The sequence below is a fragment of the Arvicola amphibius genome, chromosome 4, assembly GCF_903992535.2.
Source record: "Arvicola amphibius chromosome 4, mArvAmp1.2, whole genome shotgun sequence".
Lineage (NCBI taxonomy): Eukaryota > Metazoa > Chordata > Mammalia > Rodentia > Cricetidae > Arvicola > Arvicola amphibius.
This window is the reverse complement of record NC_052050.1, coordinates 102,803,639-102,828,872: the sequence shown is the minus strand read 5'-3', so window position 1 is coordinate 102,828,872 and position 25,234 is coordinate 102,803,639. Positions and strand designations below refer to the sequence as shown.

Below are 25,234 nucleotides of genomic sequence, written 5' to 3'. Positions count from 1 at the left end.
TCATAGCTGTTAGCAGGAGGTACCAATTCCTTAGCCACTTCATGGGGGCTGCTTGGGCTTTCTCATGTCATGGCTGTGGACTGTCCCCCAGAAGAAGGAAGGAGGAAACCATGATACTTTCCATGGCCCAGGCTTCTGAGGTTACAATCTATTACTTCCTTCCAATCGTGTTGAGAATTCTCAGCACCCCTGCCGCCCCCGCACACATACACATACTCGTGGGGCCTAATTGCTTGCCTCTGGAGGGAATGACAGAAAGAATGGCTGGAGTATGGTACTGACAGCCCAGTAAAGACATGTCACCAACACTGAGCAAAGCAGAGTAGCCTATATGGGTGTCCATCTCCTCCTTTCTGGAGGAGACAGCAGCATGCGGGAATCCTCAGCCCAGCCTTCACGCTGGCTAGCCCCAGATCTCCTCTAGTAACTTTGTTTCCAGCAAGGCTATGATGCTTGTCTCTCTCCCAACCAAGGACCTGGAGGAGCAACTGGAGGAGGAGGAGGCTGCCAGACAGAAACTACAACTTGAGAAGGTCACAGCTGAGGCCAAGATCAAGAAACTGGAAGATGACATCTTGGTCATGGATGATCAGAACAACAAACTTTCAAAAGTGAGTTAGATGTGCCAGGCTTGCCTGGGACACATGTCCAGCACCCAATGAAAATGGGGGAGTGCTGGTCACTTCAGTTAGTAATTTCAAGCTAGCTGACTTCATTAATTCAAACTAGGCATCAGCTAGGCCCCTGTGGGCTAGGGTCTGTGTGGATCAGGACACTCATGGAGCAGGAGGCCAGTGTCCTACACTGGGGCTTACACTCTGGCAAGATAGAAGTAATTATTACCACTGTGACCAGGGTCTGAAGATGCTCACCCTGTTAGGAGTGGAACACTAGGGGATGAAGGAAGATCTCCAAGGAGACTTTCTGGAGGAGGGGGCATGAATGTAGATTGGAAAATAGTTAGGAATAGAAGGCTGATCTGCATTGAAAAGGTTCTGAGGCAGAGCCAAGCTGTTGTGTGGCAGGAATGGGGAAGACCCTTAGCTGAACACTGAGTGTACAGGACACACTGGCCTAAGGTAAGTAATGAGCAGCCTGGGAAGTTCCAAATGAGCTTCTGCCATCTGGAACTCCTGGTGCCTGTGATTAGGAAAGGGGTTCTTTTTAAACTGTTCATATAAAAGCTTCCAGAAATAAAACATAGATCATGTAGGGAAAATAAGAAAACCACAGCAATAATTGTTTTCTCCTTGGCCCCAAAGGAACGAAAACTCCTAGAAGAGAGGGTCAGCGACTTGACAACCAATCTAGCAGAAGAGGAAGAAAAGGCAAAAAACCTCACAAAGCTGAAGAGCAAGCATGAGTCCATGATCTCAGAACTAGAGGGTGAGTGGACAAATAGTGAACCAGAAGCCATGTTAAGCGAAGTGAAACTGTACTCAAATGAACTGCACTCAAAGACACATATTCTGTCTAGATTTTAATATTTTATTTGATGTTTTTATTATTTTATTTTCCATTTTCTTTAAAAATTCATTACTTATTGATTGAGTGTGTATGCATGTATGTCCTATATGTATGTAGTGTGTGTGGTCATGCATGTCACAGCATGCACATGGAAGTCAAAGACAGTTTTGTAGAATTGGTTCTCTTTTGCTGCACAGAAAATGGGAATGAACTTAGGTTGTTAAACTTGGCTGCAAATGCCTTTACCTGCTGAGTCATCCAGGTGGACTTATTTTACTTTATTTTTGGAGGCAGGGTCTCATGTAGCCTAGGCTATCCTGAAACTTACTATGTAGTCAAAGCTAGCTGTGAGCTCCTGATCCTCCTAATACCTCCCAAATGCTGGTGTGCCAATGCTGGGCTTATGCAGTGCTGGGAATGAAACCCAAAGTCTTGTGCATGCAAGGCATGCACTATCAGCTGAACTATGTCCCCAGTGTAGAGTTTTGATTTTAAATAAGTGCACAGGCACAGCACACGAAAGTTTAAGGGGGGGGGGGTCTATAGAAAGGAAGGAGTATTAAGGTAGGGCAGGTGGCTGGACAAGAGAGGGAGATGGGGAGAGAAAAAAGGAAAATGTCTTTGCTCTCATATGGAATCAGGTTTTAAAAAAGAAAAACCATAAAAGCAGAAAGAGGAACTGTTTGAATAAAGAAAGGGAACCAGAAGGAGAGGGGAGGAGGAACAAGAGAATAATTGACATAAATACAAGCAAAGTCCCACCATGTGTGTCTACGAAATGGCCTCACAAAATCCACTACTCTATAGAGCCACTTTAAAAACTAATGCACAGGGCTGGAGAGATGGCCTGGATCTCTCCAGTGCTAACTCATGAGGACAGAGTTTGGCTCCAGCACCCACAGTAGGTGGCTCACAGATGCTGTAACTCCAGCTACATGGGTTCCAACAGCCTCTTCTGCCCTCCAAATGCCTCACACACAGGTGCACACACACTTGCACAGATACCCTCACACTGAGATATTCACACATGAACACGAACACTCATACATATATACACACAGAGAGAGCTACACATGGACACAGACACTCATACACACACAGATAAAATAAATATTTTTTTAAAAAACTAATAAATCAGAAAGGAACCTTTAGGAAGATAGATTATGGGAAAGAGATGCTATCTGGGCTCCACACTGTGTGAGACCCTGGAGGGAAGGTCTTTCCCCAGGCTTAGCACTCCCTTCACCTGAGAAGGATCCAGGGCGGAATGAGCAATGTCCACAGCCCAGGCAGAAAGGCATAGGCCTCTTCCTGGTGTCGTCCCCCTGCTGAAGTAGCCCTGGCTCTCTTGCAGTGAGGCTGAAGAAAGAGGAGAAGAGCCGGCAAGAGCTGGAGAAACTAAAGCGGAAACTGGAGGGTGAGGCCAGTGATTACCACGAGCAGATCGCAGACCTGCAGGCACAGATCGCAGAACTCAAGATGCAGCTGGCAAAGAAAGAGGAGGAGCTGCAAGCAGCCCTGGCCAGGTGCAGGGTGTGTGTGTGTGTGTGTGTGTGTGCGTGTGCGTGTGTGCGTGTGCGTGTGTGTGTGTGTGCCAGTCCTAGTGTGTATGTGTATGTCCCAGTCTTAGTGTATGAATGTTTATGTCCCAGTCCTAGTGTGTGTGTGTGTGTGTGTGTGTGTGTGTGTGTGGTGTGTATCCAGAGACCCTCTGCTTTTTGAGGTGGCTTCAGGCCCTTGGGATGGATGTTGTTTCTCAGACCAGGTCTCCTGCAAGCCTTCCCAACTATGCTCTCACCCCTAAACCTCACATTTGACTTCCCTCTAAACAGTCCCTCTACTCCAATGGGATTGCAGCATCTGGGGTGCCCAGAATTTGTCATCTGAGGCTTTCATCCTCCCCATCCTACTCTCTGTGCAGGTGCTTCCCCCAGCTTCTGGCCACACAGCCTGAGTCGCCTGCCCTCCTATTCCCTCTGCTCTTCCTTTTCCTGGTTCTTGACTGGCTTCAGGCTGCGCATATGGCAGCAGCAAATGATGATCTGTGTAGTGTGTTGTGTGTTCAGTTCATTCCCAGAAGCACCCTTGGACACAACTACTGTACCACACTTACACTCACTTCTCTGGAGACACAACTACCCACCCACACTGCTTGTGAAAGGCAGAGCTGGGGCTCGAACCCCAGGCCTTTTGATTAGTCTCCTGGCTCATCTCTTTTCTAACTTGGAGTGCATGGCAGAACTTGGGTAACTAATGAAAAATGTCACTCCAGTATATTAGTCTGTGCTGGAGCAGTAGCATCTACCCAGAAAGACCCTGATCTCTTTGAAAGCCACTGGGCTGTAAGCACATCAGAGCACCTGCCTGACCCTCATCCTGGGCCTTCCCATTCATCATAGTCAAGTTGGACAGCAAAGCTGAATGTGATGGTATATACATGTAACCCTAACACTCAGGAGACTGAAGCAGGAGGATCACAGCTTTATGGGCAGCCTTTTGTCTTAGAAATAAAAAGATGTTAGCTCCACCATGCAACAGGACCAGAGCTCAGCGCAAGGCCTCCAGAAGGATTTATGATGAGCATAGGGATAGATTTTATTGATGGAGGATGTAAAGTACGAGGGGTCTCTTTCATAGGGATGGGTTCTATTCACTGCAGGATCAGGGCCTAAACGATGCTCAGGATATTGGGGAATTCAGGTAGAGGCTGACTCCTAATAGAAGAGCAAAGAATCACCAGTTGATGGACCACTTTTCACTGTGGCATTTCAGGTGATTAGGCGCCATTCATTTCCTTCCATTGAAGGGAATAGGCCATGGGGTTGACACTGCTTTCTTTAAGCTGAGCCTCCTACAGTTTGGGACACAGGAGCCAACCCCAGAACAGTTTTTGGTGGCATTGGATAGCCTTGGCTGTGGGGTCTTAATCTGGATTCTCCATCCCGGGCAGGCTTGATGAAGAGATTGCCCAGAAAAACAATGCCCTAAAGAAGATTCGAGAGCTGGAGGGCCATGTCTCAGACCTACAGGAGGACTTGGACTCAGAGCGGGCTGCCAGGAACAAGGCTGAGAAGCAGAAGCGAGACCTGGGGGAGGAGCTGGAAGCCCTGAAGACGGAGCTGGAGGACACACTGGACAGCACAGCTACACAACAGGAGCTCAGGTGCGGGGCAGGGCCCCAGAGGCTGTGGGCTCCAAGCAAATCTGAAATCATTGGCCTTTCTGTTTGCGTCTAGAACACGAGTATGTCTAGTTTTATCTGCAAGAGAGCGGTAGTGCAGAATTGAAGAACAACTTTAAAATGATAGAACAGATGTCAAAAGGAAGTTAGGATTTTTAAGTAATTTCTTTCACTGTATGTGTGCATGTATATATGTTTTATGTTAAATTTTAAAAATAATATATTCATTATATTGGTCTCCAATTTAAGACTCACTACAAGTAAATAGAGGAAACAAACCATATCCCAGACAATATTCTGTCTCTGGTGAACATAGGCCATCTATTCATTTAATGAGCATGTAAACCTTTCAAGCATGTCCTACGGTAGGGATTCCCCACACTTTGGGTTTTATATATGTACAAAGGTTAGTCCCACCTTTTATTTCCCTCCCACCTGGCTAGAGATGCAGAAAAACCCAGAGAAGTGGCTAAAACTCCAAGTCAGGCTGGCTTCATCTTGTAGCTCTGTCACACGGTAGTTGTGACCCTGTGGGAAATGACACCACTGCTTTGTAGAGTTTCTGTGAGAATGAGATGCTGTGTCTAGAAAATCATGTCCAGCTGGGCCTGGTGGTTCATGCTTATAATCTTAGTACTCAGAAGTGGAGGCAGGAGGTTTGTGAATTTGAGACCAGCCTAGGCTATGTAGTGAGTGAAATTCTACTTCAAGGAAAAAAAAATCTTAGCTCAGGGCCTGGCATACAGTAAGTGCATAGTAAGTGCTGGATAAATCCAAGAAGTGTTAATATTTAAGAGACATACTCTTACTTATATTTTCTATGCTGATTTGCCAGCCTTAAGAGTTTCTGGGAGCAACTAGCAGCTCCCCACTTCACGGCTGATGAAACACTGCAGGGTAGCGAGGTTAGGCAAGTCACTCTGGCTCACACGGTGAAGGAGAACTTCAGCTCTGGGTACCAGGAGACCTCTTGTCCCCTTGCACAGCATTGTCACAGGCAAACCTGAGTGTCATCCACTGTGTTCTTTTCCCCTAGAGCCAAGAGGGAACAGGAGGTGACAGTGCTGAAGAAGGCCCTGGATGAGGAGACACGTTCGCATGAGGCCCAGGTCCAGGAGATGAGGCAGAAGCACACACAGGCTGTGGAGGAGCTCACGGAGCAGCTGGAGCAGCTCAAAAGGGTGCGTGCTCAGGAAACACCCCAGAAGCCACATCAGGACGGCTGGTTTTACCTATCTTGTCTAGAACTTTGGATCTTGAAATGTTCTTAAAACCCAGAAGTTTCTGTGCACGACAAGTGAAAAACCCTACCCTAGACCTCATGGGATGGGTCATAGTCAGAATGCAGGTCTACCAAGATACTTGATTTAAAAGATCTTTAGGCTACATGGACATAGTCTGTGAGAAGTAGGCAAATCACGTTCAATCTGAGCCATCCCCCAAGGTGCTTCTCTATGTACAGATACAAATATCCTACAACCCAAAAAGCTATGAGATTTGTGATTCTCAGATTTAGAGGAATTGTGTAGCCCAGATATGTTGTGGGAGATCTAGAAGCCGGGTAGTTTGCCTGGACTCAGGAGCTGCAAAGCGTCCTCCTCACTAGCTGAAGTCCCCTCCTGTTTCCTGTTTTTAACACTTTCTTAGGTGACCCACATATGTACAGGAGCTGGCTAGGTAAATAAATTTATCACAGAGATAGCAGGGAAATTAGACAATCTGTGAAAGATAAGGGAGTGGTGGCAGTCAGAGTCAGTGGAATGGGCCTGCCCACTGACAGAGCAGGCACTGCTATGTCGACTGGTTTTTGCCTTGAGGGAAGGTAAGACCAGGTCTTTAGTTTGCTTTTGGGGAGTCAGAATTATTGAAATATGTAAACAGGCTTACCACACCCCACACTTCCCTTATTTTTAGATAGGGTCTCATTCTATACCCCAGACTGTCTTGGAACTCATGATAATCCACCTGCTTCAGTTGGAGTGCTGGGATTACAGGCATAAACCACCATGGCCTGCCCTCCTTTCTTTCTCTACCCTCTGTTTCTTTTTTTGAGACAGGGTCTTAGATAACTCTAGCCTCACATTCAGGGTTTGCCTCCTGAGTGCTGGGATTAACAGGTATGTGCTACCACACCTGGCTAAACTCACCAATTTTTATTTTTTATTTATTTATTTTTTTGAGACAGGATTTCTCTGGGTAGCCTTGACTGTCCTCAAACTCTCTCTGTAGAGCAGGCTGACCTTGAACTCACAAAGACAAACCTGTCTTTGCCTCTCAAGTGCTGGGATTAAAGGCATGCACCACCACCACGCAGTTTAAATTCACCAACTTTAAGTGTACCTTTCAACACATTTTGACAAGTGTGGCCATCTGAGTAAAGAATCCCACAGTCACAAGATAGAACATGAAGTTGTTAAAAAAAAAAAAGAGCTGGGAATTCATATTTTCCTGGGAAATGTCCTAAAATTTGGTAACCCACACAGAGCAGGCCTGAAGGATAGGAAAGCAGTTGATGGGGTTAGGGTCAGGAAACTGGGATCCCAGGAGCACTACAGAAGTTCTGTGCTCCCTTTGCCCCTTCCCTTATATGAGATGGACTAGAGAGAGGGACAGAGAGGACAAGTCCACCTCTCTCTGCTTCCCTCGGCAGGCCAAGGCAAATCTAGACAAAAACAAGCAGACATTGGAGAAAGAGAATACAGATCTGGCCGGGGAGCTGCGTGTCCTGGGCCAGGCAAAGCAGGAGGTGGAGCACAAGAAGAAGAAGCTGGAGGTGCAGCTGCAGGAGGTGCTATCCAAGTGCAGTGACGGGGAGCGTGCCCGGGCTGAGCTCAGTGACAAGGTCCACAAGCTACAGGTGAGGCCAGCGTCCCCAGGCTGCTGCTGTACTGCAAGAGACCTCTGTCCAGCCTCCCAAGTCCCTCTGGCTGCCAGCAAGTTGGCTTCCTCGAGATGCATCCTTGCATTCTCTTGTGTGAATTTTTTGTCAAAACCTCATGTTCTGTGGCTCCTTCTGGAACCCATCAGCTACAAATTGGGATTCCTGGCCCTAGAACTCTACAGTTCTAAGATCCTACCAGAGCCCCATTGTATTGACTGGGTCCAGTTAGGATCCACCTTATTGGATTCCAAATCCCCACCAAATCTGGCAGAGATGAGCTGCAGATCTGAGAGTCCCAGTGTTGAAAGTCAGTCCTGATTTGTTCACTCCTTAGCACTAGGGAGGAAACTGTAGGTCCTACTCTCTCTCCTACCCACTGCTCTTCCATTACCTTTATGGCCATCACCAAAGAGGTTCTATGCTCCCTTCCCACAAAGGTACGTGATATACTCTGAGTAAAAAGGGCTCTTCTTGTTGTTCTGTGATATGACTTTCAACTCACCAGTCTCTCACCCCCTCAGAATGAAGTGGAGAGTGTCACAAGCATGCTCAATGATGCAGAGGGCAAGGCCATCAAACTGGCCAAGGATGTGGCATCCCTTGGATCCCAGCTTCAGGATACTCAAGTGAGTACCATCTGGGAGACCTGGAGTGCCTACTTCCTTGGGGGCATCTCTGGACCCGCCATACATGCCTTCCCTTGTAGGAGCTACTACAAGAAGAAACCCGGCAGAAACTCAATGTGTCCACTAAGCTGCGTCAGTTGGAAGATGAGAGGAACAGCCTCCAGGACCAGCTAGATGAGGAGACGGAGGCCAAGCAAAACCTGGAACGCCACGTCTCCACCCTGAACATTCAGGTGTGGACAGCATGCTGGGGCCCACCATGCATCCTCACCTCTCTTCTGGGGCCCACAGTGGGTCTTCTCCTCACCTCCAGGGTCCACTGTGACTCCTCTTCTCTGGGGTCCTCACAGGTCCTCTCTTCTCTGGGTCTGTGTGGTTTGTTTGCTCACTAGCTCTCTCTGCTGTTGGATTTCCTCGGTGAGGAGAAAGAAAGTTCCCTTCTCAGAGCTCAACTTTTGGCCATTCCAGCTCTCAGACTCTAAGAAGAAGCTGCAGGACTTCGCAAGCACTGTGGAGGCCATGGAGGAGGGGAAGAAGAGGTTGCAGAAGGAGATGGAGGGTCTCAACCAGCAGTATGAGGAAAAGGCCGCCGCCTATGACAAACTGGAGAAGACTAAGAACAGGCTTCAGCAGGAGCTGGATGACTTGGTTGTGGACTTGGACAACCAGCGGCAACTGGTATCCAATCTGGAGAAGAAGCAGAAGAAATTTGATCAGGTAGGTCTAAGAGCTCACCGCCCTGTCCTTGAATGTGGGGAGAGGTTATTTCTGCGTGGCACTGTGGTGGCACTGGAAGTCTGAATCTCATCTGGACTTTGCTGGAAGCAGTGGAAGGCTATCTTGTCTCATCTTAGGTGACCATGACATATGAGGAACAGGGCATGAACACATCGGAATGCTTAACACTGAGATTCTTCTAAACACAAACACTGTAAAAATTGCCCACATACATAGCCATAGGGCTAGTACAAGCCTTTAAAAAATGAGGGTCGGGGCTGGAGAGATGGCTCAGAGGTTAAGAGCATTGCCTGCTCTTCTAAAGGTCCTGAGTTCAATTCCCAGCAACCACATGGTGGCTCACAACCATCTGTAATGGGGTGTGGTGCCCTCTTCTGGCCTGCAGGCAAACACACAGACAGAATATTGTATGCATAACAAATAAAACATATAAAAAAAAATGAGGGTCGTTTATCCCATACACTCAGTGACTACTCAGAAGCACTGCTTCTAAGCATCTCTTCTCCAGAGCATATCATTTAATTTCCACTTTCTTTGAGGCAGTCTCCTGTTGGCCAGGCTAGTCTTGAACTCACTATGTAGCTATACTTGACTTTGAGTTTCTGAACTTCTAATCCTCCTGCCTCTACCTTTGGAGCTCTGGGGTCACTGGTGTGCCATACTCAGTTGTATACAGTTCTGAGGACTGAACCCAGGGCTTCCTGAATGGTAGGCAAACATTCTATCCACTAAGGCACAGCCCCTTCCCTCAGAGTGTATACTAGTCAATCTCACTTTCCCCAAATGCCTCATTATGTGAAAGTTAAGGCAATTGTGCAGTCACTGCCAGATCATCCATTAATGCCGTGCTGCATGCCTTTGGGGGATAAGAAAAGGAGAGGATCTTACTATGCATCCCTGGTTGGCCTGGAACTCATAGTGTAGACCAGGCTGGCCTTAGACTCACAGACATCTGCCTGTCTCTGCCTCCAGGGCTCTCAGATTAAAGGTGTGTGCTACCATGCCTAGCTCTATCCTAGTTATTTATAGATTAATCACAACAAACTAACATTTAATATTTCGGGTACATTTCAAAGCAGATCACAGATATCTGTGCCCTTCTCCCTTAGCATGTCACATTGCATGTTAAAAGATGCTCAGGCTGATGAGATGGCTCAACTTGTAAAGTACTTGCTGCCAAGATTCATAACCTAAATTCAGCCCCTAAAGTCAAATCTACTTGGTAGAAGGAGAGACCAGCTTCCACAAATTGTCCTCTTGTTATCCTGTGGCACGAGTGTGCGTGCCTGCACGCGCGTGTGCACACACACACACACACACAAATAAACAAACAAATGTAAATAAATGTTAAAGAACACTTAAAAATAGTTTTGCAGCCAGACATAGTGGCACAGGCCTGAAATTCTGACTCTCAGGAAGATGAAGCAGAAGGATTGTAGATTAAGATCAGCCCAGGCTAGGCTACATAGCAAGTCTGTCTCAAAACACTAATATTATTATTATTTTATATCTTTAGGTAAATTTACATATGCTTCAATGCATACCTTCTTTAAGTGTGCAGTCACATTGTTCTGATAAATGCACCTGTTAGGACCCAAACTTCTAAATACTAGCTCTAATATGTATTACCTATACTTATTAAAGATGATTTTAGCTGCACATTGGTGGCACACGCCTTTAACCCCCACTCACGGGAGGCAGAAGCAGGCAGATCTCAGTGAGTTCGAGTCTAGCCTGGTCTACAGAGCTAGTTCCAGGACAAGCTCCAAAGCTACAGAGAAACCCTGTCTTGAAAAAACAAAAAGAGAAAAAAAAAGATGATTTTATATGTGACATGGGGTTATTTTTACAGATTGTGCTGTGAGTCCAAATGCTAGAAGTTGAGGGGACACTGCCCCCCGACAGACCTCATTGTGCTAAGCTTGTGCAGGACACCCTGGTTTCTCCTTTCCCAGCAGCCATTTCTGCTCAGGACTGTCAGTTGTACCCATAGTCTCATTATCCACTAGAGGGCCAGAAGTTTTCACTGCCTTCCTGTCCATATTCTGTGGGGTTTGGTGTCACCCGTGCTGTCGGGAGGTCCCTGCTGATCATCTGTCTCTACTGAATTCTGCAAGTCTGGGTTTGGTGTCACGGTCTGTAACACACTGCTCTCTCCTCCATCAGATGAGAGTTGTGTTAAGTTGGAACACAGTCATCTTTGACTTTTCTCCAAGCATATGCATAACCATACACCTTCAGGATGGTACATGAGTTAACTTTGTAACTAGAAAGATACTTGTGGTCATAAAACAAAAACATCATTCAGTGTTAGTTTGTCCCCAGGAGCAGGATGTGCTAACCCAATGGGCAGTTCTAGCAGTGAGAAAGATTATCTTAACGGGCTTCCACATGTATCTAAATTGCTTACACTTACACTGGGCACATTCATTGTGACAGGGCTTCTTCATATCTGGGCTTCAATGAGCTTCAGGTATATTGAGGATGCCTCTGAGTTTTGTGTTCTTTTAGTTGTTAGCTGAGGAGAAGAACATCTCTTCCAAGTATGCGGATGAGAGGGACCGAGCTGAAGCGGAGGCCAGGGAGAAGGAAACAAAGGCTTTGTCCCTAGCCCGGGCCCTGGAGGAGGCTCTGGAGGCCAAGGAGGAGCTGGAGAGGACCAACAAGATGCTCAAAGCTGAAATGGAAGACCTTGTCAGCTCCAAGGATGACGTGGGCAAGAACGTAAGTGGTGCAGAATCTCACCAGTTAGCGCCTCAGTGAGGTGTATCAGTCTGGTGTGGGCACAGGAGACCAGGGAACAGCCACTGAGGCGAGGCCATCAGGAATCATGTCAGACCCTAGTGGCCTGGGCCACCGCTCTGGTATCATGAGCCTCCATTCTGTGAGGGTGAAGTTTCATTTAAGCGAATGCCCTGCCCACTCTGCCTGCCAGGTGCATGAACTAGAGAAGTCCAAGCGTGCCTTGGAGACCCAGATGGAAGAGATGAAAACCCAGCTGGAGGAGCTGGAGGATGAGCTTCAGGCCACTGAGGATGCCAAGTTGCGGCTGGAGGTCAACATGCAGGCCCTCAAAGGCCAGTTTGAACGAGATCTCCAGGCTCGAGATGAACAGAATGAGGAGAAGCGGAGGCAGCTACAGCGGCAGGTGAGCCAGCTCTCATCTTTGGCTGGGGACACCTGCATCCTCCACCCCACTTGGGGCCAAGATTAGGCTGACCTAAATTCAGCCCCTAAAACCTACTAGGTAGAGGTAGGTGGACACCCCCCCCCCCAGCAACATACACCACATACAGGGATTGTTCTAAGTCCCTGGGAGCCCAGGCTCTGGGGGGCATCCCTGTAGCCTGCACCTCTCTCCCTGGCTCAGCTGCATGAGTACGAAACAGAACTGGAAGACGAGCGGAAGCAGAGGGCTCTGGCAGCAGCAGCCAAGAAGAAGCTGGAAGGGGACCTGAAAGACCTGGAGCTCCAGGCTGACTCAGCCATCAAAGGGAGGGAGGAAGCCATCAAGCAGCTTCGAAAACTGCAGGTGGGTGATTCTGTGTTCGGGGAGGAGGGAGGTGTAGGTGGAGGAAGAGACGGTTCCCCAGGCCCGGTGCATCAGTAAGAGACCTCAGGAAGCAACCTGAGGTGCAGGCCAATGACTGACTCTGCCACTAGTTAGCCACAGATAATGTTTTTCTGCGTGAGGCACCATTGCTGGTTCTTGTCCACTCTCCTCAGTTCACATGGAGGATTCTGCCATTGGAGGCCTGAGGCCCAACCACACATCAGGGATTCGCCAACATAAACTGGAAATTCCAAGGGGTTGGCTTGCAGAGATAAACATCCTTGTGAGAACCAGGTGAGTGAAAGTGGATCTTGCTTGTCCTGTTGACTCATTCAGGCTCAGATGAAGGACTTCCAGAGAGAGCTGGACGATGCCCGTGCCTCTAGAGATGAGATCTTTGCCACCTCAAAGGAGAACGAGAAGAAAGCCAAGAGCCTGGAGGCCGACCTCATGCAGCTCCAGGAGGTAGAGGCTCCCCCTGCTGGTAACAGCCTTGCACTGCTCCCCCAGGCCTAGGGCCGGATTTCCTTCCATTGGCTTCCCTCCCACAAAGGGCTCATAAGGGGAACTGTACTGCAACTGTGCTGGACAGATGATCGTAGCAAGGTAGCTAGAGCCTCTCTCTCCTGCCTCAGGACCTGGCAGCAGCTGAGAGAGCTCGCAAGCAAGCTGACCTGGAAAAGGAGGAGCTGGCTGAGGAGCTGGCTAGCAGCCTGTCGGGAAGGTGAGGCTGCAGGGAGGCAGTTGGACCTGGGGTAAGAGAGTGTGCTTTGGGACCCTCACTTCAGCGACAGAAGACCCAGTGGTCACTAGGGCCCTGACAGGTCAGACCCGGGCTTGGAAAGGCTCTACCTGATGGTCTTCCCACCTATGGATTTGGGAATGTGGCATTTCATTCATTCTGGGTGAGTAGTGTCAGGGACAAAGATAGACATTGCTCCTACCCCGTTCTGGCTTTGCTGATGCTGGTCATTGTGTGAATCCTGGCCCACCACTTTCTAGCCGGTTGCATCTAATTTTGCTCTGCTGTGGCTCAAATATTCAAGAGGCCATTTAAAGGAGAAAGGACTTATTTTGGTCCAGGTTTCAGAGGATTCAGTCCAAGGTCTTCCATTCTACTGATTCTGGACTCAGACTAGTGAAGAACACCATGGCACTGGAGCCTGTTAAAGAGGCTGTGCACCTTGTGGCAGACAGGAAAAGGGCGTGGATTCCCTAAGGTCACATACCTACCCCATTCCCCTGTGACCAACTTCTCCCAACTAGCCTCCACTTCCAGCTTCTTACCATCCAGGAATTCCATCATGTTCTGAATCCATCAAGGAATTAACCCATTTATTAAGCCGGAGCCTCAGAATCTAGTCACTTATCTGAGGTCACCAGTTGATACATGAGTTTGTGAGGGACATTTCATATTCAAATCATGACACAAGGTAATCTTGGATTTCAGACTACCCTGAGCTTTAAGTTAGAGAATGAGGGCCACCTGAGGGCACCTTTCCAGGGAGGGTCCCAAGGCAGCTGCATTCCCCTCAGGAATACACTGCAGGATGAGAAGCGCCGCCTGGAGACGAGGATTGCGCAGCTGGAGGAGGAGCTGGAGGAAGAACAGGGCAACATGGAGGCCATGAATGACAGGGTCCGCAAGGCCACTTTGCAGGTAGGAGATACTAAGTGAAAAGGGAGGGAAAACTCCTCAGGCCATTTATGTTAGCACAGTGGGCTCAGTAAGCAACCTGTCCCTGTCTGATGCCCTACCCATTTAGTTCTGGATGGCTGCTTCTGCCCTACACAAAACACATACACTGGACACTCAGCCACTAGACTCAAAATAGCAGACCACTTGGGGGCTACAGTGAGGCAAAACCGCTTGGCCACATTCCCCACACAGGCGCAAAGTTGATTACAAAATGAAAAAAATGCACTACAGCTGGATCTCATGGCTTTCCTTACCTGAGGTTCCTTCTTCTGATGACTCTAACTTGCGTCAAACTTACCCACAAAACCAGCCAGTGCACTCCTTGTCCACTAGTATCATGCCCGCACTGTCTGCTCTCTTCAGAAAACTCTGAACAGACCTGTGGGGTCATATCTGGTTCCCTCCACTACATGGCCACAGTGAACGGCACTGCTGTTTTCCCTCACTGTTCTTTGCCCAGTCCCAAGAGTCCTTGGTGCCTCTATGGAGTGGAGGCTTCCTGAGCATCCCTATATGATGGGTGCCTGGACCATCCTGCAGCCCATCAGTGTCTGGGCTAGGGAACATGGACGGTTCTGAGCTGAGTATTGGTGGGCGACAAGGAATAGAGTGGATGGAGAGAGAATGCAGGTACACCATGGCAGTAGACTTGCTCTGATACCCACCCCAGCTCGATGCTTTCTGACTCACGGCATTCTTCTTCACCAGGCTGAGCAACTGAGCAATGAGCTGGCCACAGAGCGCAGTGCTGCTCAGAAGAATGAGAGTGCACGGCAGCAGTTGGAACGCCAGAACAAGGAACTCCGGAGCAAGTTGCAGGAGGTGGAGGGCACTGTCAAAGCCAAGCTCAAATCTACCGTGGCAGCACTGGAGGCTAAGATTGCACAGCTGGAGGAGCAGCTGGAGCAGGAGGCCAGGTATGGGACACTTGGCGCTCCAGTCCCAGCTTTCTGGAGACCAAAAGGGAACACTGGGAAATCGTTTACCCTAAGAGCCTCATTTCCGGTGTGTGACAATAGGGTTCAGTGGTGGCTACACGGCAGTGGTATACTGAGGACAGAATGGAGACACAAAGTACCGTTATTAGGATGGTGATAGTCCTCCAGACATGAGCGTCCTTAGTGGGTGCCTGCCTGCCACCAGGTACCTGGCAGGTCTAGCCACCAGCCCACAGATACAAGAAGGCTCCCTGTTTAATTATGAGCCACAGTATCTTCCAGCCTGGTGTTTTAAGGGTTCTGAGCCACTTATACCAGCTTTCTGAATGATCCACATACTTCTGTGGTTTTTAGTTCACGTGCAGGTGTATAGAACAATCACAATTTTAGAACATTTGCATCACCTCAGAAAAAAAAAACCAACAACAAAAAACATTCTTTGTCCTTCCTTTCCCACCACCACCAACTTTAATCATCTACTTTGGAAAGGCTTAGGTGGAATGTATATGTTACTTTTCTCATTGTTGTGACAAGCTTCCTGCCAGAAGCAACTTCAGATAGGAAGGGTTTGTTTTGGTTCATCGTGTGGGAAAGGCATTATGGAACATCTTGGTTTGGGGTCAGCTCACCTGCAGCTCCTGCTTCTCACATCTTTTTTTAAAAACTTTTTTATGGTTTATTTAACTTTATTTTTTATGTGCATTGGTATGAAGGTGTCAGATCTCCTACAACTGGATCTTCAGACAGTTGTGAGCTGCCATGTGGGTACTGGGAATTGAACTCAGGTCCTCTAGAAGAGCAGTCAGTGTTCTTGACCACTGAGCCTTAAACAGTTTATTTTTATTTATTTATTTTTGTTTTTTTGAGATAGGGTTTCTCTGTAGCTTTGGAGCCTATCCTGGAACTTGCTCTGTAGACCAGGCTGGCCTCGAACTCACAGAGATCTGCCTGCCTCTGCCTCCTGAGTGCTGGGATTAAAGGCGTGCGCCACCAATGCCCCTACTTCTCACATCTTGGTGGATAGGAGAGTCTGAGCTGAACCTTTGAGTTCTGCCTCTGTTGACCCATTCTGCTAGCTAAACTATTTGACCCACAACTAAGTATGTTCCACAACCTTGCCAACCTGTCCTGCTGGGGATCCAACATTTGCCTGTGGGGGCATCTCACATCAATGGAAACCCTTTGTGACTGACTCATTTCTTCAAAAGAGGTTCATTTGTGCTATAGCATGCCTCGATACATCACCTCTCTCTATTCTACATCTGCCTGATCTTTGGGATGACTCTTGATTTGGGGTTTGAGGAAGCTGGGATGCTATGTCTGATTAACATGCCAGCCACAAGGATGCCATCTCAGTCTGAAACTACCTTTCCTTTCCTCCCCATGACAGAGAGAAACAGGCAGCTACCAAGTCACTGAAACAAAAGGACAAGAAGCTGAAGGAGGTCCTGCTGCAGGTGGAGGATGAGCGCAAGATGGCCGAACAGTATAAGGAGCAGGTAGCCATAGCTACGGCCCCTCCTCAGTGTCCTGGCCTCACAGTGCTTTGGGGCCCCACATGTGCAGCCTTGTTTACTCACGATCCTTTCCTTGGCAGGCAGAGAAAGGAAACACCAAGGTCAAGCAGCTGAAGAGGCAGCTAGAAGAGGCAGAGGAGGAGTCCCAGCGCATCAATGCCAACCGCAGGAAGCTGCAGCGGGAGCTAGATGAAGCCACTGAGAGTAATGAGGCCATGGGCCGAGAGGTGAATGCCCTCAAGAGCAAGCTCAGGTGAGGAGCTGGGGGGAGGGTAGGTGGGAAAGGGGTTTGCAGCCTAAAGTGCCTGTTCTGCACCCATGCATCCCTTGCACCCTTGCATCCCTGTACCCAACAACACCCTCAACTCCCTCCACCATTTTACTTAGTCCAGCACTGAAACAGACATAGAGCTGCCCAGGACATGGCCTCTGAGAAATTCATCTCTTCTTTAACCCACATGTCCCACCCCCTGCTGTGTGGAGGAGGTGGAGGAAGAGTCCATCTCTTGAAGCCCATCCTTCATTGCAGGGTGGACAACTATCAACCCTCACTTCCTATCTTCTTTCTTGAACCTTCTATCTCAGGTTCTCACCCTCAGCTCACTGCCATGTTGGGTAGGGTTGGGCTGTGCTATGCCTATAAGGTGTTTAGCAGGTCCACCTACCCAGCACCCTAACAGCTACAAATGTCTCCAGAAGTTGCCAGGTGTCCCCTCATGAAGATGCCCTGCCCACACTATTGTGGGTCTGGTTTCAGTTCTCTTGCTCAAGGCTGCCTCCCACTCTGTACCATGTCATTCTGGATATTCTGGCCTTCCAACCTCTCTTCACTCCATTGTTCTCTGTGATTTTAATATCCCAGGAGATCTTGCTGTACTCTGGGATGTGATGAGCGGCTCTAACTGCACTATAGGCATCCTGCCTATCTAGCTCTGTGGTCTTTGCTCCCTCCATTTTTTCTTCCATGACCCCCAGTGGCCCCAGCTTCTTTTCCATGGTCAACTATGCACCTGCACCTTTATGCCTCATCACTCTGTAACCCTTTCTTGCTTTGCTGGCTTCATTTGACTAGTGCCCAGCCCAGTCCTAGCATAACACCTTCCGCACAGCCAAGACACAAACCATATGACACCCCAGCTACTACTTCCATTCTGAGTATGCTGACAGCCACGTTTATCTCCTCCACAAGTGCACTTCTCATCTCCACTCTCAGTGTCCATTGATGACCTCACTTCTGTCTTAACTGGAAAACAGAAGTGATAGTTAAATACACACCAACTTTCCCTATTCCTGCCCTGCCATTTGTGCTGATCTAATGTGGCAGAGCCGAAGCCTTGCTAAACTTGGCCCTTATCAGTTTTGCATCCCCAGCATGTACCTGGGTGCTAGCTCACTCTCCTTCAGTTATTCCATTGGGTGCTTTTCTGCCACGCCTTTCCCATGCAATATGTAGGTAGCATCAACCAAAGGCCTTCTTCAGGCCACACTGTGACTACAAATAGCCCCCGGAAGAGTGACCATCACAGGACCTCTTGTTGGATACCCTCTCTCCCCTGGACCTCACAGGGGTCATCCCCCAATTGCCCTTCTCTCTCCATCACAAACCCACCATGCATTGGTCCATCATGGTCCCTTTTACATCTTTCTACTTTCAGTGATCTGTTTTGAAAGGTGCCTCCAGTCCCTTAAGATGAGAGTGTTATGGTTCCTATTTGACGGGCTAGAAACCATCCTTCCCCATTTCTCCAATCTAGTAGAGGTGTAAGATGCTCCAGTGTTGAAGGCTCAGTACACAAGAGCTGTTTCCACAGTGACCCAAAAGAATGTGCCCTAGTGGGTATTGGGCCCTCTACCCTAGAGGACAGTCACCTCAGTTATCTGTCCCTGTACCGATATGTCTCTTCTCTCTTGGGCTTAATGGTTCTTTGAGGTCATTTGACCACCTCTGTGGGTTCTGCCCACTTACTTAACCTGTGGTAGTACAGACCCAAGGTAGAACCAGATTATTTTGTTATACCAGTATGTACCACATTCTCTAAGTCTAGGTGTACAGAAACACGAGCTCACACCCTAAAGCTGTGAGAGATTGTTAAACCCCACAGAAATCAGAAATCACTAAGCAAGTTTCAGTTAGCCGAATAAATAACCTTCTACATACCTGAAAACATTTGCCATGCTGCTAGTCACCTTCCACTTAGCTGCCAAAGCCAACAGAGACCAGAGCTCAGGCAGTGGCTCACTTGATAAAGTGCTTATTTTTCAAGCACGAGGACCAAGTTCAATCCCATAAAAGAAGCTGGGCTGGTGGCACATTCTGTAATCCTAATTCTAGGGAGGTAGAGATAGGATTCCTGGGACTTTCCAGCCAGCTAGCCTAGCCCAGTTGGTGAACTCTGGGTTAGTGAAACCCTTTCTGAAAAGACAAGGTAGGCAGTGTTCATGAAGATAGATGACATCCACACACGGCGTACACCCCTGCACAGACATCTGGTCCAACACTGACCTTTCAGATTGACCTTTTCAGATGTTCTTACTTTGTACAATGCTCAAGTGACTCAGGAGGACAGAAGTTTAAAGTGCCAGTTTCTCCAGGCTGGCTCTCTGGTTCATGTTGACTTAGAAGTACCTTTCATTACTCAGCTGAAGCTAGTACCTTTAGCATACTTAACTGGCTCCCTCCCAAGCGTGGATGGTAACTTCTGGGGACTCTCTCTGTTTCAGAGGGCCCCCCACACAGGAAACTTCGCAGTGAGCCACCAGGTATCTTGTGCCTCCAGCTTTGCAGCTCCTATGTGTCATGTTGTCCCTATTCCTCTGTGCCCAGCACCCCTTCCTTATCCCCATTCCTGTGCCCAGCACCCCTTCCTTATCTCCATTCCTTTGTGCCCAGCACCCCTTCCTTATCTCCATTCCTCTGTGCCCAGCACCCCTTCCTTATCCCCATTCCTCTGTGCCCAGCACCCCTTCTTTATCTCCATTCCTCTGTGCCCAGCACCCCTTCCCTGTGTCCTCTCTTTTCCAAGTCCTTGCAAATTTCTGTGAGATCCCCCAAATCTGAAGGCTTGGATTAGTTCAGAACCATGAATGTAAGGAGCAGAGCTCCTCTCTGGAGTTACTGCCCTTCCTTCTGGCATTTTGTCAAACATGACTTCTGGCAAAACACCTTGATCACATCTCTATTAGATTTTAAAAGTCTGCATGATTTGTTTTGTTTTGTTCATTTGTTTTGTTTTTGCTTTTGTTGTTTTGAGACAGGGTCTCATGTAACCTTGTCTGGCCTTGAACTCACTATGTAGTCAAGGGTGGCCTAAAGCTAGAAAGCAAGTGCTGCAGTCACAGGCATGTACCACTGCACTGTGTTATGTGATAATGAGAATGGAACCCAGGGCTTCATGTGTAGTAGACAAGCACTTACTAACTGAGCTACAGCCCTAGGCCTTGCTGGAATTGTTTGTTCTTAGCTACATGCTGCTCAGGTTGCTCACGCAGTGGGGATGCTCAGCAGTGCACCCTCCTTGTATAGGTAAAGTGCCTTCCCCTTGGCACAATGCCTAGAGAATGGACCTGGCTTCCATCTGGCTGGCCTGAGTCACGGTTCAGAAAAAAGAAACACAGGGCCACAGTAACCACAGTCCATGGTTAAATTTGTCCTGTCCAAAGGACATGAGCACTCCCTGCCACAGCAAAGATGCCAGGACTTCAGGTGGCTTGAAGTAGGGCTCAATCCTTACTGCATTTTAAGTGCATGAGCGTGGGAATTGGACAATACCTGTAGGAGCCTTTCTGGAGGTCTCATGGGCTGCTCCCACATGTTCACGGACAGGGGAATGGACTTAAAAGTTCATAGGGTATTTGCTTCTCTGGGATTTTAAGCACTTTTTTGTGTGTGGGGGAGGGGGTTTTGGTGTAAGGAGGAAACAAAGGCTTGATGGAGTCCCCAGACCCTCATAATGAGGCCAAGGACACCCTTGCTTGTATCTTCCTGTTCTTTGTAGAACTTAATTTTGCTCTTGCTGCCAAATACTTAAAGCTGGTTGAGGTTTTGCAGAGAGCATCCCCAAGGATACGAGGGGGAAAGAGCTCACAGTGCCTAGACTAAACTCCAGTATTTGGAAATACCCACAATTCGCCAGGATGAGACCCTCTAAGAAAACCTTTGGCAGGGTTCCCTTATTTCCTATAACTGGTAATTGGTATCAACCTGTTTTTGTTTCTGTTTTTCCCCCAAGACAGGGCTTCTCTGTGTAGCCCTGGCTGTCCTGGAACTAGCTCTCGCTCTGTAGACCAGGCTGGCCTCAAACTCAGAGATCCACCTGCCTCTGCCTCCCAAGTGTTGGGATTAAAGGTGTGCGCCACCACTTCCTGGCTGGTATCAACCTTTTGTCTAGGATTTGGAAACACTCCAATAGTGATCCTTGCTCTGGAACCATGCCCCGTTTGATACCCAGGGCATGACTTGTTTCTGAGATCAAGGGACAAACCTTTTGAGTCAGCAAATATAGACTGTTCCAAAAAAACACAAAGTAACTAAAGCCTTGATTTAGGCTTAACCATGATTTCTAGCCCCAGCGGGTTCCAGTTCTGAAGTAAAGCTGTGTGAAGAAGGGGCCACCCACAGTCACTTCTCCACACTGCACTCTAGGCTTCTCTCTCACCCACAGCACTGTAAAGAAATGGGCACAGGCTGTTCATCCTCTAACAAGGAAGTGGCCTTTCTACAGCGGCCCCCTGAAGCTGGCCAGGGTGTCTGTCTTACTTTGAAAGTGGCTAAAACTTTTGAAGATTTTATTCCTGATTGCTGTCTTGGGAAACCCCAAAAGGTTCACATTGGGAGTTCCCCTACCTGCCGACAATAAGCTTTGGGCCTGCTTATGCCTATGGCATGTCACCTGTCTGAGCTGATCCTTTTGGGTCACTGGGTGGACACACCCTCATGGCTTTTCCCTCCAGCCTTCTTATGACCAGCAAGTTGCTTTCATTACCCAACATCAGCTCTCTTAACTGTACAAAAATGGGTTAGCACCTGTTTTCAAATTGAGGTCAAATAGGGCTGTACTGGTGGGGGCCCAACAAGATCACATGTTACGTCACTGAAAGTCCACACATAACCTCTTGTGAAATAGCAAAGGGTATCTGTGAGTACACTTACCTTTCCCCTTTTTCCCACTTGCCTCCTCACCCAAAGTTTCACTCTGTATAATCAGCCCTTCTCCAGGATGGAGCAGACCAGAGGCTGAGGCTGCCCTGCCCTGAGTAAACGTGCACCTCAGAATAACAATTTCCAAATACTCATTGGGCTTTCACTTTGTGTTATGCATGATGGGACAAAAGTGAGGGAAATACTCACTCAAGGTAGACACCATCTCCCCACCACGGTAGATCTCAGGGCAGGGAGTCCCACATCAGGGGAGGTGCTGTGTCACCCCCTTCAACTAAGGAATGTCCTCTGTGTAACTCCACTCTGCTTTTAGAGTCATTTTGAAAACCTAAAGCCTTGCCTTTTTATTCCCACAAGACAGAAATCTGTAGACAAAACAGCACATTTTCTTATCAGGCCTGTGTGTGCGACTCTCCACCTGGCTTGTCCTTTTTCTCTTTCCAATCCAGTGCTCTGGCACAGCAGAATCCTAAGTGTCATGAAATGACCAAACCAACATATTTAAAGCCAATAATCTCATGCCAACTGAATAAATAAAACCACTCAGACTTTTAAGACTGGCTGGGACTCACCCTAAATTTGTTTGTGACTCATTCATGCTGAGTGTGTGTTTGGTCTCAGCCCTTGATAAACACTTTCCAATCTCCTGGGAGATTTCCTTACTAAAGATGTGTATTTTCTGTTTTAAATCCATAGGCGAGGAAACGAGGCCTCATTTGTTCCTTCCAGAAGGGCTGGAGGCCGCAGAGTTATTGAAAACACAGATGGTTCTGAAGAAGAAATGGACGCTCGGGAGTCAGACTTTAATGGAACCAAAGCCAGTGAATAAATTCAGAATATACACCGTGGCAGGGAAACAAAACACAAGGACGGCAGAATCTAGCGGACTAGGCTTAGCATTCGGCTCCATTCATTCTCAAGTCGCAGACATCACCTCATCCCTCACAACAGTCGGCCTACAGCCCACACAAAGGGTGTGAATTCATGTTTTAGGATGTGCTATCAAAGACAACGCAGGCCAGACTTTGCGTTTGGGGGGGGGGTGGGGAATGTGCAGACAGGTTTTAGGAAAACAGCCCCAGTCACCATCAACTGTTTACATGAAATGAGTAAGTTACCTAATGGGTGCCACTGCCCCCAGTCCACTCCCACATCATTCCCTGACCAGCCAGTTGCTCCAGCTTGGGAAGGAAGCCCTTGTTTGAAAACTTCCTTTCCCTCCCTGGCTGCCACACCTCAGACACACACAGTTCATTCACCAAGACCAAGTGACTTGGTCACTGCTCCAAGGGCTGAGTACTGAGATGGCACTGTCTTACTTGCACCCAGGCTGTACCCATGGACACTTTCACTAATAAAACATAAGTCACGAAAATGGAGTTGGCTCTTCTGTCAAGCTGTAGTCTCATGCAGGGCGGGGCAGGACATCCGCGACCCTGTAAACGTTTGAGTTAGTCCATAAATTGGGCAAACAATCACGGAGGGATTAACATCATAAGGGAGGGCTCTATTTGGACATGAGCAGCTACAAGGCTATACACCAGCTGTGCAGCTGTCCTGCTTGAGCATCTGGTCTGAAAATTCAAATGTCCCCAACACCTTTGAAGACCCTTTTCACCAACACTGAAAAATCCCAAATGGAATGGGTCATAACCAAAACTCAGACACACTAAAATTACTGTATAAAATGACATGGACATTTGGGGGACACAACTCCCATCAGCAATCCCTCACCTATGCTCTGTAAATAACTCCAATAAACATGTTAGTTCAACAAAGTGGAAAAAAAAATTACTTTCAGGCGTCAGGCACAGGGTGTTATGCCTGTACTCCCAGCACGTAGGAGGGGGAAGTAGGATGATTGAAAACTTGAGGCCAGCCTGGGCTACCTAGTTCTGGGATGGCATGATTTATATGAGACCCTGTCTCAAATACATAAATAAAAATAAAAACCTTTGGGGCTGGAGAGATGGCTCAGAGGTTAAGAGCATTGCCTGCTCTCCCAAAGGTCCTGAGTTCAATTCCCAGCAACCACATGGTAGCTCACAACCATCTGTAATGAGGTCTGGTGCCCTCTTCTGGCCTATAGGCATACATACAGACAGAATATTGTATACATAATAAATATTTAAAAATAAAATAAAAACCTTCAGACTACACGTAGAAGACATACATGGGACTGAAGAGTGGCTCGGCAGTTAAGAGCACTGGCTGCTCTTCTAGAGGACCCGGGTTCAATTCCAAGCACCCAACTGTCTGTAACTCCAGTTCCAGGGCATGTGACACCTTCATACCAATGCACATAAAATAAAGTTAAAAAAAAAAGAAGGCATACATAGAAGCTCAATGAATTCTGTGTTTAGAACTGGGTCCTGCCTCCAGGCTGCACAAATATTACAACATCCTAAAGACACCAAGTCCTAGGTACTTCTGGTCCCAAGTCTTTCAAGGGCAGCACAGTCAACCAATATTTTAAGCACAAGGTTTTTTGATCTCTTTAAATTACAATATTTTTGTCCAGTAGAGCAGGTCAGCAAAATACCTCAGAAAGCTGGACACAATATTTATGGTAGGTGCTCACCACATGGCAGTGTAAGCACGATGACCTGAGTTTAATTAATCCTTGGCACTCACACCATGTGAGTGTGGTGGCATATACTCCCTCACCCACAGATAAAGGATTTAAAAATAAATACTTCAGACTTGTAGGCCACATCTGTCTCTAAAACATTCATCTTCAAGCAAAACTGTTTAAACAATAAAAATAAAAACCCAAACGCCTAAAGCATGGTGGCCCATGCCTATAGTCCTTGGTTTGGAAGGCATCTAAAGCTATCTCACCCCGACCCCCAAAAAAAACATTTAAGAAATCATTCTTAGCATGAAGACTCTACAGAAGCACACTAGGAACCTTTAATTCCCAATTATTGTAAAAGTTCTAGTCCACACAAACTTTTCCAAAGCCCAACTCAACAGACTTTAAAAAGAGAGAGAGAGAGAGAGAGAGAGAGAGAGAGAGGAAATGGATACTAAAATGCTAAAAAAGCCAGTCCTCCCACGAGTGCTGATATAACTGGAATGACATATAAACATTTTCCCCAAATCACTGCTGAAAAGTTGACTTTAATAGAAAAATTTTAAAAACAGACCTAGTGTGTAAGGTCCTTTGCAAACTCAAGGCCCTGAGTCCAGACCCTCAGCACCCTTGTGTAACCCCACCTGGCAGGGCAGAGAAAGTCATTCTTGAAGCTTGTTGGCCAGCCTAGCCTAATGAACTGGAGTTTAATAAGAGACCCCACCTCAAAAAGTAAGACACCAAACGTCAACCTCTGTGCACACATGTGCCCACATACTCACCCACACACCTATATACATCACCCATGGAACTGAAGATAACAGATATTGACTTCTGACTCCCAAACATGTGCACACACACACCTCCAAATCCACACAAGCAACTACATATACCCACACAC

At 47.7% G+C, this 25,234-nt stretch overlaps 1 protein-coding gene across 3 annotated transcripts in view; it reads left to right on the top strand.

Moving 5' to 3' along the window:
• Myh11 (myosin heavy chain 11) overlaps positions 1 to 23,133 on the top strand; it is a 92,128-nt gene extending 68,995 nt beyond the window's left edge. For 2 of the 3 annotated variants that reach the window (XM_038325241.1, XM_042054849.1), the window contains 19 exons: positions 474 to 611; positions 1,263 to 1,386; positions 2,822 to 2,993; positions 4,418 to 4,630; positions 5,685 to 5,829; positions 7,299 to 7,505; positions 8,051 to 8,155; positions 8,236 to 8,388; positions 8,624 to 8,872; positions 11,405 to 11,617; positions 11,829 to 12,041; positions 12,264 to 12,425; positions 12,783 to 12,911; positions 13,082 to 13,170; positions 13,983 to 14,106; positions 14,854 to 15,062; positions 16,474 to 16,582; positions 16,681 to 16,853; positions 22,455 to 23,133. In XM_038325241.1, coding sequence (XP_038181169.1) covers positions 474 to 611; positions 1,263 to 1,386; positions 2,822 to 2,993; positions 4,418 to 4,630; positions 5,685 to 5,829; positions 7,299 to 7,505; positions 8,051 to 8,155; positions 8,236 to 8,388; positions 8,624 to 8,872; positions 11,405 to 11,617; positions 11,829 to 12,041; positions 12,264 to 12,425; positions 12,783 to 12,911; positions 13,082 to 13,170; positions 13,983 to 14,106; positions 14,854 to 15,062; positions 16,474 to 16,582; positions 16,681 to 16,853; positions 22,455 to 22,587 — 3,060 coding nt within the window. In that variant the 3' untranslated portion in view covers positions 22,588 to 23,133. Of the gene's footprint in view, positions 1 to 473; positions 612 to 1,262; positions 1,387 to 2,821; positions 2,994 to 4,417; positions 4,631 to 5,684; positions 5,830 to 7,298; positions 7,506 to 8,050; positions 8,156 to 8,235; positions 8,389 to 8,623; positions 8,873 to 11,404; positions 11,618 to 11,828; positions 12,042 to 12,263; positions 12,426 to 12,782; positions 12,912 to 13,081; positions 13,171 to 13,982; positions 14,107 to 14,853; positions 15,063 to 16,473; positions 16,583 to 16,680; positions 16,854 to 19,321; positions 19,361 to 22,454 lie in introns of all 3 variants that reach the window. The other variant, XM_038325243.1, reaches the window with a different exon arrangement.
• The last annotated feature ends 2,101 nt before the right edge of the window (positions 23,134 to 25,234 follow it).